Here is a 15,940-nt window from a genome sequence, read left to right on the forward strand (position 1 = left end):
CAGGGGTCCGGTACAGCTTCTCTGCCCCTTCAGATCCCACTTTGGGGAGCCCGTATCCCCCCGCCACCCTGACCCTAACTCAAGGGGCTGGTGCARCCCTCCTTCTCCCCATGCCGGCTCAGAGGGCTGGTACACTCCTGATCTCTGCTTGGGGGTCAGTACTGCCCCCCCCCCCAAACGGTCAGGGGCCAGTGCACCTCTCCCTTCCCCAGCCCTGGCTTAGGGGTCTTAGGGCCCCCTCCCTCTCCCAGATCCTCTCTTGGATGACCAGTTCTCCCCATGCTTCTCCCCATCCCAGCCTGGGATGCCAGTATACTSCCAGCCTGGGGGGCTGGTGTACCCCCGCACTGATCCCTGCTCAGGGAGCCAGTGCCCATCCTCCCCCCCCCCCCCAGGCCCAGCACAAGGAGGTGGCCCGGGGGCCGGGTCCCTCCACCGCCATCCCAGATCTGCGCCACCTTGGCAGAGGGGTGGCTCGAGTGACTCCCCATGTTGTTTCCCTTCCAGGAGCAGGGCACCCCATGAAGCCTCATCGCCTGGCACTGACTCACAGCCTGGTCCTGCACTATGGGCTCTACAAGAAGATGATCGTAAGCATCGCTTCTCTTGGGGCAGCAAGGCTCTGGCAGGGCATGTGGGACCCTCACCCCGACCCCTGGAGAAACACGGCTATGGGAGGCGCCTGTGGCCAGACAGCCGTTGGAGGGAGCTCTTTACCCCTGGGCAGACAGGAAAGGTGTTGGAGATGCATGCTCTATCCTGATTTTCAGGGCTTATTTTTACYGCTAACTCCAAATAGTGGCCTCTGTTTTAAGGCTCGGGCTGTGTTAGTAAGTTCCCCAGAGCTTTCTCAGGCTGCTGCTTCTTGTTCAGCTCCATTTGTAGCACAGCAGGTAACAGAGTTATTACAGGCAGGGCTCTGCGTGGTCTTGGGCATTTTCACTGACATGAGCTCCCAGCATACCACCAGAGCTGATCTGAACTATAACGGAAAGAGGTTGTCRTTGGCTGTTGGCATCATGTTCAAACGTGCGCCTACAGTACTGTACCTGGAGCTAAAGCTGTGACAGTGGGAAATGTGGGAAATTTCAGTGTCTATAGCTGCTTCTAGGAAGGACTCAGAGACTACTGTGAGGTTACATGTGATTGTAGAGAAGTAAAGCTGAAAAGAAAACCCAAGCGGTTAGCTAATTCATCTTGATGCCACAAGGCAGGTTTCACTAATCCGATGTCATCCTTGCTAAATGTTTGTCCAGCCTGGTCTTCAAAGTCTTTGTTACCCAACCACCTCACACGATCTAGTTCAGTTCTTTCCTCTCATTACCATTAGAAAGATTTTCTTTTCCTCAAGTCTAACTTGTGTAAAGCTGATAAACTATGATTAGCRTGTAGTGATAATCAAAATGCAAACTTGATTCTCCTTATCTTTCAAGAAAGGAACTAATTTTGCAATAGTAGAATATGGCTACAAATCAGTGCTACCCCTATTTTGAAATATGTTATTTCACTTGGAGCAGGCGGGATTGAACCGGGCCCCTTTCCCTAGAATCCTCATTCGTTTTGTGTCCATTCTCATAGCCTGGTGCAAAAAAAATAAATAAATAAATAAACCCTCAACAGTATATAGTATGTAGTTTAATTTCCAATGGTAAAAGATCGAGGAGAAATGTTAAAACTCATGCATATAAAAAAACCCTCAACAGTATATAGTATGTAGTTTAATTTCCAATGGTAAAAGATCGAGGAGAAATGTTAAAACTCATGCATATAAAAAAACCCTCAACAGTATATAGTATGTAGTTTAATTTCCAATGGTAAAAGATCGAGGAGGAATGTTAAAACTCAYGCATCTACCAGTTACTTTTGAGATGGCTTTTGCACATTTTGACATGCAGAATATGCCAACTCCAGCTGCTGAATGTTTTGGGGCAACTTGTTTTTGTCTCTTTAGCTTGTTCGGGTTTTCACTATTGAGAGAGTGCCTCTAAATTGTTTCAGACCATTGAACAATTTAATTCCTGTGCTGGCTGGCATGGTTCCAGGTCATGATATCCGATTCGGATGCCAGGTTTAACTGCTAGCTATTGTTTCCCATAGCCCGTAATCTATTTGATGTGCCTTGGGGAAAGGCCATGACCCAGAATGTTGTTCTAAACGTTGATCTGTACACTACAGCTCCAGGCACTCCTGTTTTTTATATATGTATATATGTGTGTATATAAATATATATCTATATATGGGTAATATATAAAATTACATTTTTATATAACATATATTTGGTTTTATATATATATATACAATTTTATTATGATTATATAAATAAATAAAACACTTTACAAAACAGAAACTTCAGACACATGAATAACAGTGGAACTTGATGACCTAGGAAGATACTGTGACGCATGAGTTCTTAAAACTGATTGTAGGAGATGTGGTTGCAAGTTACTTGGTAAGCAGGTAACTGCAAGTAAGACTTGTTTTGAGGTTCTATGGGCAAAAGCATGATCAACCTGTCTCAGTGATGTGTTTTCACATTTGCAGCATGTTTTAGGGATAAATCATGAGCTGTTGTAAAAACACAGTGATTGTACAAAGCTGTCAGACAGAAATGTGCAAATATCAGGCTCTTTCCAGCTAGACCAGGCACTTCTCCAGACTTTAGATAGCTTTCTGTGTTCCCTCATGCTCAGCATTAAGTTTAGCAAAACTATAACCAATTCCACTGAACTATCAAAAACCTGACCAGTATTTAGTTGTCATGGTACCAGAAAAAAACCATACTTAAAGAACACCTGTCAAGCACCTGAAATTCAGGCAACACTGGGATCAGAATCGTATCACTGTGAGCACTAGAGAACAGGATTAGACCAGTGGTGCTAGTTCTGGCATATCTTAACTCCTGTATATTTAGTGTCTTCTCCAGTTTCTGGGGAGGACAAGATGTGAAATTCTTGTGAGTGTGATAGCAATGTGCTTTTCCTGCGTTTTTTTAGGACAAAGTGTCAGCAGCCAAACCAGTACAAGCGGGGAAGAGGGAGAAGCTAGATCTCCGCTGCTTTGTGCCTGCTGTCTGCGCGAGCAATTTTGTAGTTATGCCTTGTGCTGTACAGGTGCCTGGCATTTGTCACGGGCTCACGTTCAAGCTCTTTGATGGCTAGTGCATCTCGTTATGTGGTGAGAGACTTGGGGATTGTGCGATAGCAGATAGGAAAGGAGTTGTCCTAAAACTAGAGCACAATGCCAATTTTAAAAAAGATGCACTGCCCTGCTAAGATGCACCAGTGGAATTGTTGCTTGATGGAATATATACAGTTGGTATACTTAAACATTTAAAAAGTTCCCTTGTGGAACTAATTCTTGTATGTTGGTATTTGGTAGAATCAAATCCTTTTGATTTTCAGCTGTCATGGTGGGAGCTTGTGCAGGTGGAATAACCTGTAGCAGCTGAATGTTCAGCCATCTATAGGGACCGGCCTCATGCGGGAATAATTTTCTATGTGTCTGTTGGCAGGAGAAATAAGAAAGGATTGGGAAGTTGGTCCCTACTCCACATGGTAATAGAAAGTAGCGCATTCTGTAGTTGAGTTTTCCCCCATCTGTCGTGGTTTCTGACCCTTTCCTATCTGCTCTACCTCTTCGCTGTGGGACTCCTGGTCCTCGGCACCCAACTTGGCATGCCTGCTTTCCCTTCTTTTGAGTTTCTTGCCCCACTATCCTGCCTCAGAGGGGCCTAGTCTTCCTTCTCCTCCCAACCTCTGAGGCTTTTTCTCCAGGTCTGCTGATTCTTTCCTTTTTCTCTTCTCAGATGCATCTTTGCTTTTTAATCAAACTGTTTTCTGATCTGTGCTGCCTGAGTACTGGCAGTTGAGACCACTGAGACCTCAAGAAAAAGTTGCCCTGTTCCTAACTCCTCTCGCTGGCATTTTAGAATTACCTGCTGTAGCAATCACAGGGGAGATCCAGCTGGAGTATACTTAGGGCACACAATCTTTGGAGAATTTAGCTTCCAAATTTTTACTGTAAATGTGTGAACTTCTATGAATAACTTCTTGAGATTTGGGATTTTTCCTACAGAAACAGCAAAAAGCATATTCTGATGTGACACTTCTAAATGTCAAATCCATGCCTGAATGAGGCAGTAGGCAGAGCTATACACTTTGCCCTATTTTTAGCCTTGAAGCTAGCTGGGCTTCAGCAGTTTTTTTTAGTTACATTTTCCATAAAATGTCATCATGAGGCAGAAAACCACACAGGAAACTTCATCTTGAACAGTCAGTGACTGGCAAAGTTACAAGGAAATAAAACTAAGAGATTATTGGTCAACTGTGACTATAAAAGGTTCTACTAACTTTATGTTACGGTTACATCATTATCTGCCTTTTCTGCCTTCTCCATATAAAAGACTGCTGTTCTGTCAAGGTAACTGAAGCTGGTTTTATCTCTTGACATCGTTCCCAGCTTGTTTGCGGCTGTGGTGTGTGGGTATGTGGTGATCCACTCTTTAAGGCTCAGTGTTGCTGAAAGAGAGGGAGTTGTACTGCTGCCTATCTGCTCTGTTCTTCTGCTGCRTGTTCCCGCTGCCTTCCTTGTGCTGCATCTGGAAGCTGTTGGATCCCTTTGTGAGCTGCTGCAACTCAATAACTCAGCAAAACCGGAAAAAAATTTCTGCTGAATTAGCAAAATGAGACAGCCCATAGAGGGGGTTGGGTGCCAGAGCCTGCTTAGGAAAGTGGGTGGGGTTGTGTGGCTGGGAGCAGGGTGAAGGGGAAAAGGTGGAAGGAGTCAGGTTTCCCTTTCTACTAGCAGCTGAGTCAGTCTTGAAGTTTGGGGTCTTTTTTTTCACCTTTCTGTTTTGGGTCCCCAGTCACTACTTCTCATTATCCGAGAGAGCCTCTTAACATCCTGTGAGATTTATTTCTTCTCCGTGAGGATTCTTTAGTATTGCTTTTGGTCTTGTTTGATTTAATCAGTCCTCTGGACTCCCAGGAGATGTCTATCCAGAATCTTCATGGGGAATAGGTCTTGCCTTCCCCCTTGGCAGCTGCTAAGTGGAAGCTAATGGGTCATCCTTGTGAGTCATCTCGTCTTCCTTGTTTGAGTTGGGGCAGTGTCCTGCAAGAAACACTGAAGCCAGCACATTCATGTGGAAAACACCGTTCCATATCCAGGTCAATATACAGTTACACAGGAAAGGAGACTGTGTTTATTAGGGTATACTGTGTCTCTAAAAATATCCTCTCCTGTGTATGAGTAGTACTTATGATAATTGACTTAATACTGAGGGGAACATCCAAAATATGGCAGGGGAGAATGCTCCTTTGAAAACCTGCATGACTAACGCTTGCAGAAAGAGATTATCTGAGTAGAGGAAAGTACAGTAGCCTCTGCATACCTCCTCTAGAGAATCTGCAGGSCCTGTCTGGTGGACTTCACAATGAATTTTCAAACATTTGACTTCAATCTTTGTTTTTCAAAATGGCGAGATTTTTTTTCTTCAAAAATTATGAAATAAATGAGGCTTAAGAATAAGACTACCATATTCTTAGTGAAGTATGTTTGTACTGCTCCCAGATTATGGGCTTTTAGTTTTATTTTGCAGCTGTGCGAACTTACAAGGAGGAGTTTATCAGCCTGCCTGCACTTATGCTGCTGTGTGACACTAATACAGGTCTCTACAGGATCATATTTAGCCTAGGAAACAGTCATGCTGCTAGAAGCTGCCCTGACATATTTTCCCTCTGGAGACAAGCTCATGCTTTTCCAAGTTTTATCATATTCCACTTTTTCCATGAAGTTCATGCTTTAATTGAAACAAACTGGGAAACACAAAAATTATCCCATACTGATTTCAGTGGAGGTTTAATTTCCCCATGTTGGATAGGTGGTGTTAATTTTTAACTTACTGTATATTAAGATACTCACTCTTAAGTGCCAAATTGGCAATTGTGTGTTGTCATGAGAACCTTAATTTGAATCCATCCAGTTCCCTGACCATTTTTAGACCACTTCAAAAGGAAATAAAGCTTATGCAACTGTTCCATCTGTCCACGAGCCCTCTCTAAATAACTTTTGAACCTATCAGCCCCTTACAGACAAATCTGACAGAGGGACAGAAACCTTCGCTATATCAAGGTATTACAAATTCTGTGAAAGCTGGTTACTGATGAGGGAATAGTGTCCCCCAATGAAGAAAAAACTGCAGTCTGAACTCAGCTATTCTCTTTTACTGGCTTGCCAGTTGGCCAGTCAAGAGTATATGTGTGTGTATACACATACATGGAAGAGAACTGAGTTATTGCTGTGGTAGGTGAGCCTGGGATTTGTGTGTAGGATGTGGTGTGTTTTGTAGTGGGGGAAAGGAGGGATCAGAGATCTAGATATACCTAGATATCTAGATATACCTCATGCAGGTCATTTGTCAATTAGTTTGAGATTTCTTTTAGCCAAAGCAAATGCAATTTTGGATAGGAAATAAGTCTTGTCTTTCTCTCTTGAAGGTTTTCAAACCGTATCAGGCATCCCAACATGACATGTGCCGATTCCACTCTGAGGATTACATTGACTTCTTGCAGAGAGTGAGTCCCAACAACATGCAGGGATTCACCAAAAGCCTGAATGCCTTCAACGTGGGCGATGACTGGTGAGTCCTCTGTGCCTYCCGTGAACCCAGAGCTAATGTGATCCTGAATTGCTTATATCTGGAGAGCTGTCCTAGAATGTACTGGTTTTTGTTTCTCTCTCTCTCTCCCTCTCTCTCTCTCTTTTTTTTTTCTTTAACCAGAATGAGGTACATATCCCTCCTGATCATATCAGATTATTGAAACCTCCTTGCTTCCTTTCCCTTCTCTCTTTAACTCTTTGCAGTCCTTGGTTTTAGATCTATATTTAGACTGTAAGCTTGTTGGGTTAGAGATGGTATCTCTACTTGTTCTTGCAGAGCCTCCAATTCTTGAACATGCTAACTACTTTTTAAAATAATTGCCTGTCATTTTTAGCTATCTCAATGTGTGCGTGTTAAATTTGAGGCAGCTTTAAGAGCCTGATTTTCAGGTAGAACTGAGGTGGTATTCATGCATCTGTACAAAACCACATGAGATCTTGTTGAGAATATTCAATTCCAGTCTTTAATGTTCATGAGAGTTGACAACATGGAAGAAATGTGTGGAAGGGCTCCCTGTGTGACTAAAGAAGTGTAGAGTATGCCTTGTCTAGTTGAGGAAAATGAGGGCTGTCAGAGAATAAGACAGTTCTTATGTGTTCTTTGGAGGACAAATCTGTAAGTACTATGACAGCAGAAGTTATGTTAGCTAGGGAACAGTGTTAACACAAGAAGATATTAGTATAGCTTGTTTTAAGCATTTAGTTTGGGAATCAGAGGGCTGTTCCATATCCTCACTGCTGTGATGATCAGAAACCATCTTCTTATCAGAGATGAGGAAAAAAAACAATCTTTAAGCCATTGCTTGTCTCTGAACGAAATCTGTGATGTGATGCTGAAAGTCAATGACACAGGGGTTCCACATCCCGTGTTTCCGTACTGTCCCAGAGATCGTGATGCCTGGACTAGCTCTTTGTGGTGGGATGGATCATGCCTTGACGTTGTCTTCAGAGCAACATGCATCTCTGGCTGCAATATACTGCACTGTGTGCTGGGAATGGAGGAGGCAGGATCTTCCAAATAGAGCCAGTGGGAAGATGTTGTGGGAGCAGACTAGTCCTTCCTTCTCCTCAGTGCAGTTTCTCACTCCATGCTCTAGCTTTGTGCATGTCAGCAGAGCTGTGGGACAGACTCTGGTGTCTGTTTTGAGCAGGACAGCCTTTTAGGACTAACTTGGAAGCTTTGGTAATCATTATCAAATCCACTGAGTTTTCCATTGTGTTTGCAGCCGGATTGCTACCTGTTGGTACTCAGTGTGTTGTAAGGAGGGTCGGAATGATCCCAAATTCACTTTTTCACAGAGAATGAGTTTTGATCTTGCTCAGGAAATGTCCCTGGACAGCTCTATTCCCAGCTTTGCTCTATTCCCAGCTTTGCTCTGGAGAGATGTGGAGGATGTTCTGTATTTGAACTATTGTTTCTTTTTCAGCCCAGTGTTTCCAGGCCTCTTTGAATTTTGCTCTCGCTATACTGGGGCCTCCCTGCAGGGAGCAACACAGCTGAATAACAAGGTAACTGCGCTGATGTGATTGTCTTTTGAAACATATATAGAAGCTAATTGGTTATTAATTTAAGGACAACCTCCTGGGTGTGTGTTTTTTACAACATAGTAAGCACTGCTGTGTTACTGTGTAAATACTTAGCGCTGCAGGATTTGACCATTCCTGTACCATCAGAAGCAACCATTTAGTAGCTGTTTAATCCAGTGAGAGGCCTTAAGAGTGCTGCTAGATCTTCGCTGTAGAAATGAACTAAACAAGACTGTCCAGACAGTCTTAAGAAGTGGGTCTCCTGAGAGGAAAGAAAACAAACTCCAGAGGTTCGAGAGTATTTTAGAGGGACAACACTTCTGAGCAAAGTCTAATAAGTGTAAAGACAAGTGTGGGAGCAAACTATGCATGCTAGGTGCTTTGTCTAGTACTGTCTGGAGGGAAAAAAGTGGTGATGGGAGATGGTCTTTCCTGTTCTACAGAGGAATGTAGAGTACATGACTAATCCAGCATGGACATGAAGTAGCAAATTTTGCTAGCTGGACTAGAGAGCAAGGTGGAGCTTCACAATGGCCTGCATAGGTGTAGGAAAGGGCAGAAAGGTGTTTTGGGGCCACAGTGCTGGGCGGGTTGAAGTCCCTGCTGACTGGAGACATGGGTGGTTGCTGCCATGTTGTCATCTTAAACTAACTTATCTTTCCTTTCTTAGATCTGTGATATTGCAATAAACTGGGCTGGGGGCCTGCATCATGCCAAAAAGTTTGAGGTAATGAGACAGATCTGAGTACTGCTCTGTCTTTTTGAGGACCATGCTCTGTGTTGATCCTATTCTAATGCTGTTTGGTTTTCTTTGTATTGCAGGCTTCTGGGTTTTGCTACGTTAATGACATAGTTATCGGCATCCTGGAGCTGCTTAAGTAAGAACGTGGGGCAAGTGCAGAACTGTCCTGGCCAGCATGTGGTTTTCTTCTGGTGCTTCTCTGATGTCCTGTCTCTGTTCTCTCTCTCTTCTTTGGCTGATTGATGTCTTTGCCCTTCCGGAGTCTCAGAAGGCCAAGAACTTGGTCTTTCAGCCTGATCTCTTCTTTAGGCACAAGATTGGGGGCTTAAGAATTAGAATATCTGCTTCCAGTGCTTTAGTGATAAGGGAAAGTTCTTAAATTCTGTTTCTCCATATCCATCTGTGAAATATCCATTTTGGAGGTCTCATGAATCTCAGCATTTTTGCCAGGGTGAGCCTTTTGTAGGTAAATACAAAGTATGGCTCACTGGAGATAAAGCAGAGTTAAATGACTCTCACATTCTTCTTGATTTGCTTGACTGGCTTAAGAACAGGACTTGGGCAACACATGGATGATCAAAGGGCATCTGTTTTGGGTAGAAAAGAGTCAGAGTCAAGAGTCAGGGGTTTTTTTTTGTTTTTTTTTTGGTTTTCTTTTTAGAAAATGGAAAAGAAAATCAGATTGGGAGAAAGAGTTACAGAAATACCTTTCGTTTCTTGGATTAATCTTTGATTTTTGTCCTCTCAAATGCACTGCTTATCCCTGTATCTCAGGCATCATGTTGTGAAATTAGAAAAGATTTGGGAGTTGGCCAGGAAATAGTTACATGACTGGTGGCAAGCTTACTAGCTAACAAGTCACGTTTATGGAACATACTGGGATTTCTTGCATCTCTTTCCTCTATGCCAGTTTTTTCTACTTTGTGTTTGGAACCTCAGCTCTTCGCTATTATATCTCTGAACACCCATTTTTCAGTCTCACGTGTTAGCATCTCACGTGCCAGAGGCTTCACATACAGCCTGGTTACCCCTCAAGGAAGATTATAATATGTCCTTATTCCTTTGTTCCCTCTTTTTGGGAACCGTTTCCACAGGAGGTGGCTTCATACTTGAGTCCCTGAGTTTGCTTCTCACTGTGGGGATACTGTGGTCCCTCTCCTCTTAGAAGGGTCCCTTTCTCCCTTTACCAGTGTGCAAAGGCTGTGTGTGCATCCCCTTTTTCTCCTTGCTGTTGTTTGTCTTTGGGATGAATCATCTGGGTTGCCTTAAATGGTTTCGATTTTGGTGTTGTCTGACTTTTCAGGTCCCTTTCAAATCTCCTTGGGTTTTAGACACGTGTGCCAGATCCCCTGCTCTTTGGGCTGATCAGATGCGGTATTTCCTTATAAAAGGTTGCAGAAGTTCTGCCAGCTGAGTGGGCAGCTCCACGGCTGGCAGGCAGTACATGGCCTAGGGCTGTCTCCAGTGCTTGACAGTGCTGAGTGCTGTCAGGTGCATTGAGGACATTAGCTTTCACTGTTAAACCAATGCATTTACTGATAATGATCTCCCCTCATCCACCTTCTGTTTCTGTGACCCAGCAGGCTTTTCCTCCAGTAAATTTTGTGCCCAAATGCCCGTTTGGATGGGACAGCTGAGCCAAAGGAACCTGGTTGAGTCCAGTTACCTCTCTTTCCCCTTCTGCCTAAACATCCATTCTGACTTGCATCATGCTCAGTGCTTCCCTCATCCCTCTCTTTGTTGATCAGCCTCTCACCATCCTCCCAGCATTGCCTCAGGGCTGTTTCCCTACCTGAGAGAGTGACAACTCTGCCCTGATTTCTGCAGCCACTAGGATTTGCATCCAAGCCTCCTGCTCCTTGTTGGAACAGGGCAACTCTTCAGAATCCAACCTGTTTTCCTTGGAGCTTGCTGGCTGGGACATAGTACTGCCAGTATTCTGGCCCATGGAGGGAAATAAGTGTTCTTATCTCCTTGGCTAGCTTACTGTTCATCTCCAGATGTGGTTAAAAATTGCTGGAGTTCTTAAAGATTAATCAACTAGCAAGTTACTTGAAAATAACTCTCTAACCTCAATGTGGCTAAAATAGGTTCTCTTTACCATGTGCTTTCCAATATATTTCTGGTCCCATCTGAAAGCCTTCTATGCTAATATCTCCTTCCAGGAACATCAAAAAAATTGTTTGAGTGGTGGGTGCATTTGTGCAGGCACTGTATACAAATATAACACATATCTAAAGCTATTTGATATGCTTGGAGTGGGACAGGTGGGTTCTTTTGGCCAGTCGGTTTGCATGTAGACTTCACTAGTGGTTTTCAGAGTGCTGGGTGATAGTGAAGCTTGTGGGTAATGGTGTGGTTGGGTGCAGAGCAGACCGTGCAATGCTGCTTTTCCTCCTGTTTCCGGCAGATACCACCCACGTGTTCTGTATATTGATATCGATATTCATCACGGAGACGGTGTCCAGGAGGCTTTCTACTTGACAGACCGTGTCATGACAGTGTCATTTCACAAATACGGGAACTATTTTTTTCCTGGTACAGGTACGTAGTTTCCTTTGTAATGTGAACCTAGCCTCCTTTCAAAATCCTTTGAAAGCATTGCTGCAGTATAGAAGTGTAAAATTGAGATTACAGCTGCAGGGAAAAAATGATGAAAGAAAGGACATGGAGAAGCAACTAGAGAGGAATAGTACTGTAGTCATTTGTAAGAAAGAGGGATCATAGCTAGCTTAGCACAGATCTTGACCTGTTCCAGGTCTGGTCTGTCCACATTGCTGAAGTGTCAGAGCTGTCGTGACCTCGCTGTCTTTCTGTGGCCAGGTGACATGTATGAAGTTGGTGCAGAGAGTGGTCGTTATTACTGTCTTAATGTGCCTCTACGAGATGGCATTGATGACCAAAGTAAGTAGGTGTTCCTCACCTTCTCCCTTTGCCCAATTGTTTGCTGGTTCCTTCTGCTCCAGAGCCATGATGGATCTATCTTTCTCTCCAAAGGTTACAAACATCTCTTCCAGCCAGTCATTAACCAGGTGGTAGACTACTATCAGCCCACCTGCATAGTACTGCAGGTAAGAAAGCAAGGCTCTGTGCACATGTACATCCCTTTCAGATGCTGTAGGTTGGAGAGGTATGCTATCGATTGGGTGACCTTCTGTTCCCAGAGAATAGTGTCAGTGCATCTTAGCTGAGCTGCTCTCTGTAGCTCTCTGGTGAATCAGGGTGGCAGAGGGGTAGGGATGCTGATATGTGTCTGGAAAGTGATGCTTCTGTAGCCAAAATTCATCTGTTCTTTTTCTGTTCCCTAGTGTGGTGCTGATTCTCTGGGTTGCGACCGTTTGGGTTGCTTTAACCTCAGTATACGAGGACATGGGTAAGTACGGCGGCGCTGGGGGCAGAGCAGTTGAAGGACCCTCCTTTATTCTGAAGGGTTGCAAAGGGCCCTCTGCTATGTGACTTGAGCTTTGACCTTGGCGTTCCAGCAGCACCAACAGTTTTTCTAACTCTTGTGACAGGAGGGGCTCTCAGAACAGGGCTGCATACAGGGCGCTGCAGAGCGGTGGTTCCCAGACTAGCAGGGAGTTCAGGATCCCTGGGTGGGAGTCCTGAACGCCAGGTGTATCACACCAGCAGTGGTGGTGGTTGAACGTATGGTGGCTCACGGCAGAAATGACTGCATTTCCGATGTGTGAATGTGTGCTGCAGTTAACAGCTCTGATGTTTCTGTTTTGAATTTCTAGGGAATGTGTGGAGTATGTAAAGAGCTTCAACATCCCTTTGCTGGTACTGGGAGGAGGTGGCTACACAGTCCGCAATGTGGCACGATGCTGGTGAGTCTTTTCCAAGGTCACCAATACAGAAGTTGCTGTGGATTTTGTGCCTGGATCTACCATGTAGCTTTCTCTGTATAGTGCCCATCTTATTCTGTGTTTTCAGGACTTATGAAACATCGCTGCTTGTAGATGAAGCAATTAGTGAAGAGCTCCCATACAGTGGTAAGTTGGAGTTCCCTTGGTTTCTTCATTAGTTTAGCTAAGTACCTGTTGTACCAGCTGAAAAATGAACACTTCTACTATGCATTGACCAGAGATAAGATCAGGGCCAAAGTGACAGCACTTTCTGATCTTAGATGTGCCCTTGGTCTCCTTCTAGCTCTCACTTGTAGGTTTTGCTGGACAGACAAATCCTTACTGTGTCATGTGTTGCGTAATTTGGATCATTTCCTATTCAGTGACCTGGGCATTACTTTTGTTCTCATTATTGTCTCATATAATCCTTGCAACTACAGAGCTGTTTATCACGGTGCTTTTTAGGATCTGGTCACAGCTAGAGTGGTGGGAAAGTAACCTCTGCTTCCCTGCAGAGCAGTGTGACTGGTTCTCTTGCTCCTGTGCTTTAACTTTCTTCCTCATTCCATCACAGAGTACTTTGAATACTTTGCTCCAGACTTCACCCTTCATCCTGATGTCAGTACAAGGATTGAGAATCAGAACTCCAGGCAGGTGAGTGCTCGCAGTCTTACCCTGCTGTTTAGCTGTGTATTCCCCAAACCCTGTGGTTGATGCTGTAGCCTGTGAAACCAGGCGGAGCTCAGGCAAGGAATTCTTATGGGGACAGAAAGCTGAGGAAGTACAGGCAGAGCCTTCCCTCTGGGATGGCAGAAAGTCCTTCTGAGAGAAAGGCTCCTTCGCATTTGGGAACCTTGTTGAGTTCTTTTACTGTTTTCTATGTGCTTGAGTCTCAATGATTGTATTAATTCTCTCACCTCCTCTGCCCTTTGCACAAATGGTATTTCTCATGGCAACCACTTAGATGACGCAGGCAGGTAATAGTGCTAACAGTTGTGGCTCTGTGCAGACTGTCAGATCTGATTATGGTGATCTCCCTCTGTTTTTTCCTAAGTAGTACTTGGATCAGATCAGGCAAACAATATTTGAGAATCTGAAAATGCTGAACCACGCTCCCAGTGTGCAGATCCATGATGTCCCTTCTGACTTGCTCAGCTACGATCGCACAGATGAACCTGATCCAGAGGAAAGAGGTTCTGAGGAAAACTATAGCAGGTACCTGCTCTATTGTTCTGGAGAAATGGTCTTCTCTTTCTGTTCCCGCTGGTATGGGCAGATGATATACTAAAGACCATCTGTTTCCTGGAACAGGAATATTAAGTCACTTCTGAATCTCTGGTTTTGTCCATGGAGCCATTCTCTACAAATGTGTGGTCTCCTTACAAAATGTGTCACAGGGTGCTTGGGTGCAGTGCATCCTTTGACCTTCTGCATGTGACCTAGGCATTCTTTCCTGTCCCCAAGGGGTGCAGGACAGGGGTCTCCCCACTCACGGTGATTGTCTTTCCCCCAGGCCTGAAGCTGCCAACGAGTTCTATGACGGTGACCACGATAATGACAAAGAAAGCGATGTTGAGATCTGAGGGCTCTGATGTGGGACTTAGGACCATGGGGGGTCCCACACTGGACACTGGTGCTTGGTGCAGTGAACTGGGGCACATGTGAGCTGGCTCGCCCTACCTTCATATTTGACTGCATGTGGTGGCAGCAAAAACGGCACCACTGCGTGCTTCTGCTACCTGGAGAGGCAGAGAGCAGTGAAATGTGGTCCTTACTGTCTGCCATGTGTCAGGGTTCCACCTGTCACCACTCTGGGAAATGGAAATCCAAGTAGCGCTCAAATCTGTGCTGTAGACTTCGGCTGGCAGCCATTCAACTACCTTCAGAGCCTGATCTGCACTGGTTCAGTCAGCTCCTTTAACTCCGGTGCAGGCTTCTGCCAGAAAGGTGGGAGCTGGAGCGCTTGTGCCTAGAATCTCTGCCTCTCTTCAGCAACAACACCTGATACATCCCGGTTTCCCCAGCCCTCTACTCAGGTACCCAATCGATTATCCTCTGAAGCCTGCACTGAGGGTTGCTTCCTGATAACCTTTCTGACCACCTGATGCTCCACAGCTCGAGGAAAAGCATTCAAGAAGACAAGGCCAGTTCTGGGCTGGGGGCTGGGGGTGTGACTGCAGCAGGGAGCAGCTTGATGGAGCAGGGTGGAAGAATGTATGCAGAGTATAGTCTTGTTCGTTCCCCCCATACTTAGTTTTGCATTCACAAACAAGTACTGCAGCACTTGCCAACTTGGACCTAACTCCCCTGTTTTTCATCATTCTTCGAGAGGCTAAAATCACTGTGGAACACAGGTTTGGTTGCCAAGGTCAGTACATATTGTGTCTTGCACCTTTAATGTAGCTTCCAGCTATGTTTTCCAAGTTCACACATGCCCCTTTTATGTGTTTGAAAAAGATTTGGGCTGCTCACTTGGAGTGAAAAGCATTCCTTCTTGACTGTGCCCAAGAGACATCACTCTGTTCAGGGGTGAGGGAAGCTGCTTCCTGTAACTCCTCTCCTCTTGCCCTCACACAGCAAAGAGATTTCTCTTGGCCATCCCTGAAATCTCAAACATTGCTGCTCCTTCTCCTGAGTCATCACCTGGCATCTGTCATGGTTTGGAGAGTGCTGTTAGGGGTGATGGGAGGGGTTTAGCCTCTTACTGTCTGTACTGTTCTGTTTGTTTACTGATGTCTTTAAACATTAAATCAAGAGGCAGTATTTTTCTTACCTGACCTGTTGTTCGTCTGTTTAATGCTCATGCCTTTTTGGCTCCTGTCCTGTCAAGGATTGAGAACACATGTATCACAGTGTAGTGTCCTCTGCTGCCTGACCTGTGAAGGCTCCTGTTTGCTAGATGAATGGAGGGCATTCAGCTCCTCTAAGTCTATGCCAGCGAGTTTTCTGCTTCAGTGCACAATGAGGAGAGAGTCTTGAATTCTTGTACAAAAGGACAGGTCCCATGGGCTGGTAGACACTCCTGCTTATCCCTCTGATTCTAGTAAAAGCTTTGCAGGAAGCTACAAAGCTGGTTTAAGCAACCTTTCCGATAATAGTTTCAAATGTCATAGTTTCTTTGAGCTGCAGCCTGCATAAGAACCTGCCCTTTGCATTCTCACTT

The 15,940-nt window shown here is 44.8% G+C and overlaps 1 protein-coding gene across 1 annotated transcript; it reads left to right on the top strand.

Annotated features, from left to right (window-relative positions):
* The first annotated feature begins 506 nt into the window (after positions 1–506).
* Positions 507–15,554, top strand: HDAC3 (histone deacetylase 3). The gene is made up of 15 exons (XM_026070648.1): positions 507–590; positions 4,971–5,168; positions 6,498–6,640; positions 8,088–8,169; positions 8,858–8,914; positions 9,010–9,065; positions 11,340–11,473; positions 11,753–11,833; positions 11,927–12,000; positions 12,238–12,302; positions 12,670–12,759; positions 12,866–12,924; positions 13,352–13,431; positions 13,835–13,992; positions 14,291–15,554. Exons 2-15 carry the CDS (start codon positions 5,142–5,144, stop codon positions 14,358–14,360), a joined length of 1,176 nt encoding a protein of 391 aa, XP_025926433.1. The 5' UTR covers positions 507–590; positions 4,971–5,141; the 3' UTR covers positions 14,361–15,554.
* The last annotated feature ends 386 nt before the right edge of the window (positions 15,555–15,940 follow it).

This window comes from Apteryx rowi, unplaced genomic scaffold, assembly GCF_003343035.1.
Source record: "Apteryx rowi isolate R43461 unplaced genomic scaffold, aptRow1 scaffold_316, whole genome shotgun sequence".
NCBI lineage: Eukaryota > Metazoa > Chordata > Aves > Apterygiformes > Apterygidae > Apteryx > Apteryx rowi.

Bases quoted from the DNA above. Each gene is read 5' to 3' on its own strand.
- HDAC3 (XM_026070648.1), top strand. From the start codon at position 5,142: ATGTGGAAAACACCGTTCCATATCCAG. The intron at 12,001-12,237 runs GTAAGAAAGCAA...TCTGTTCCCTAG, and splicing joins CCACCTGCATAGTACTGCAG to TGTGGTGCTGATTCTCTGGG. The intron at 12,303-12,669 runs GTAAGTACGGCG...TTGAATTTCTAG, and splicing joins CTCAGTATACGAGGACATGG to GGAATGTGTGGAGTATGTAA.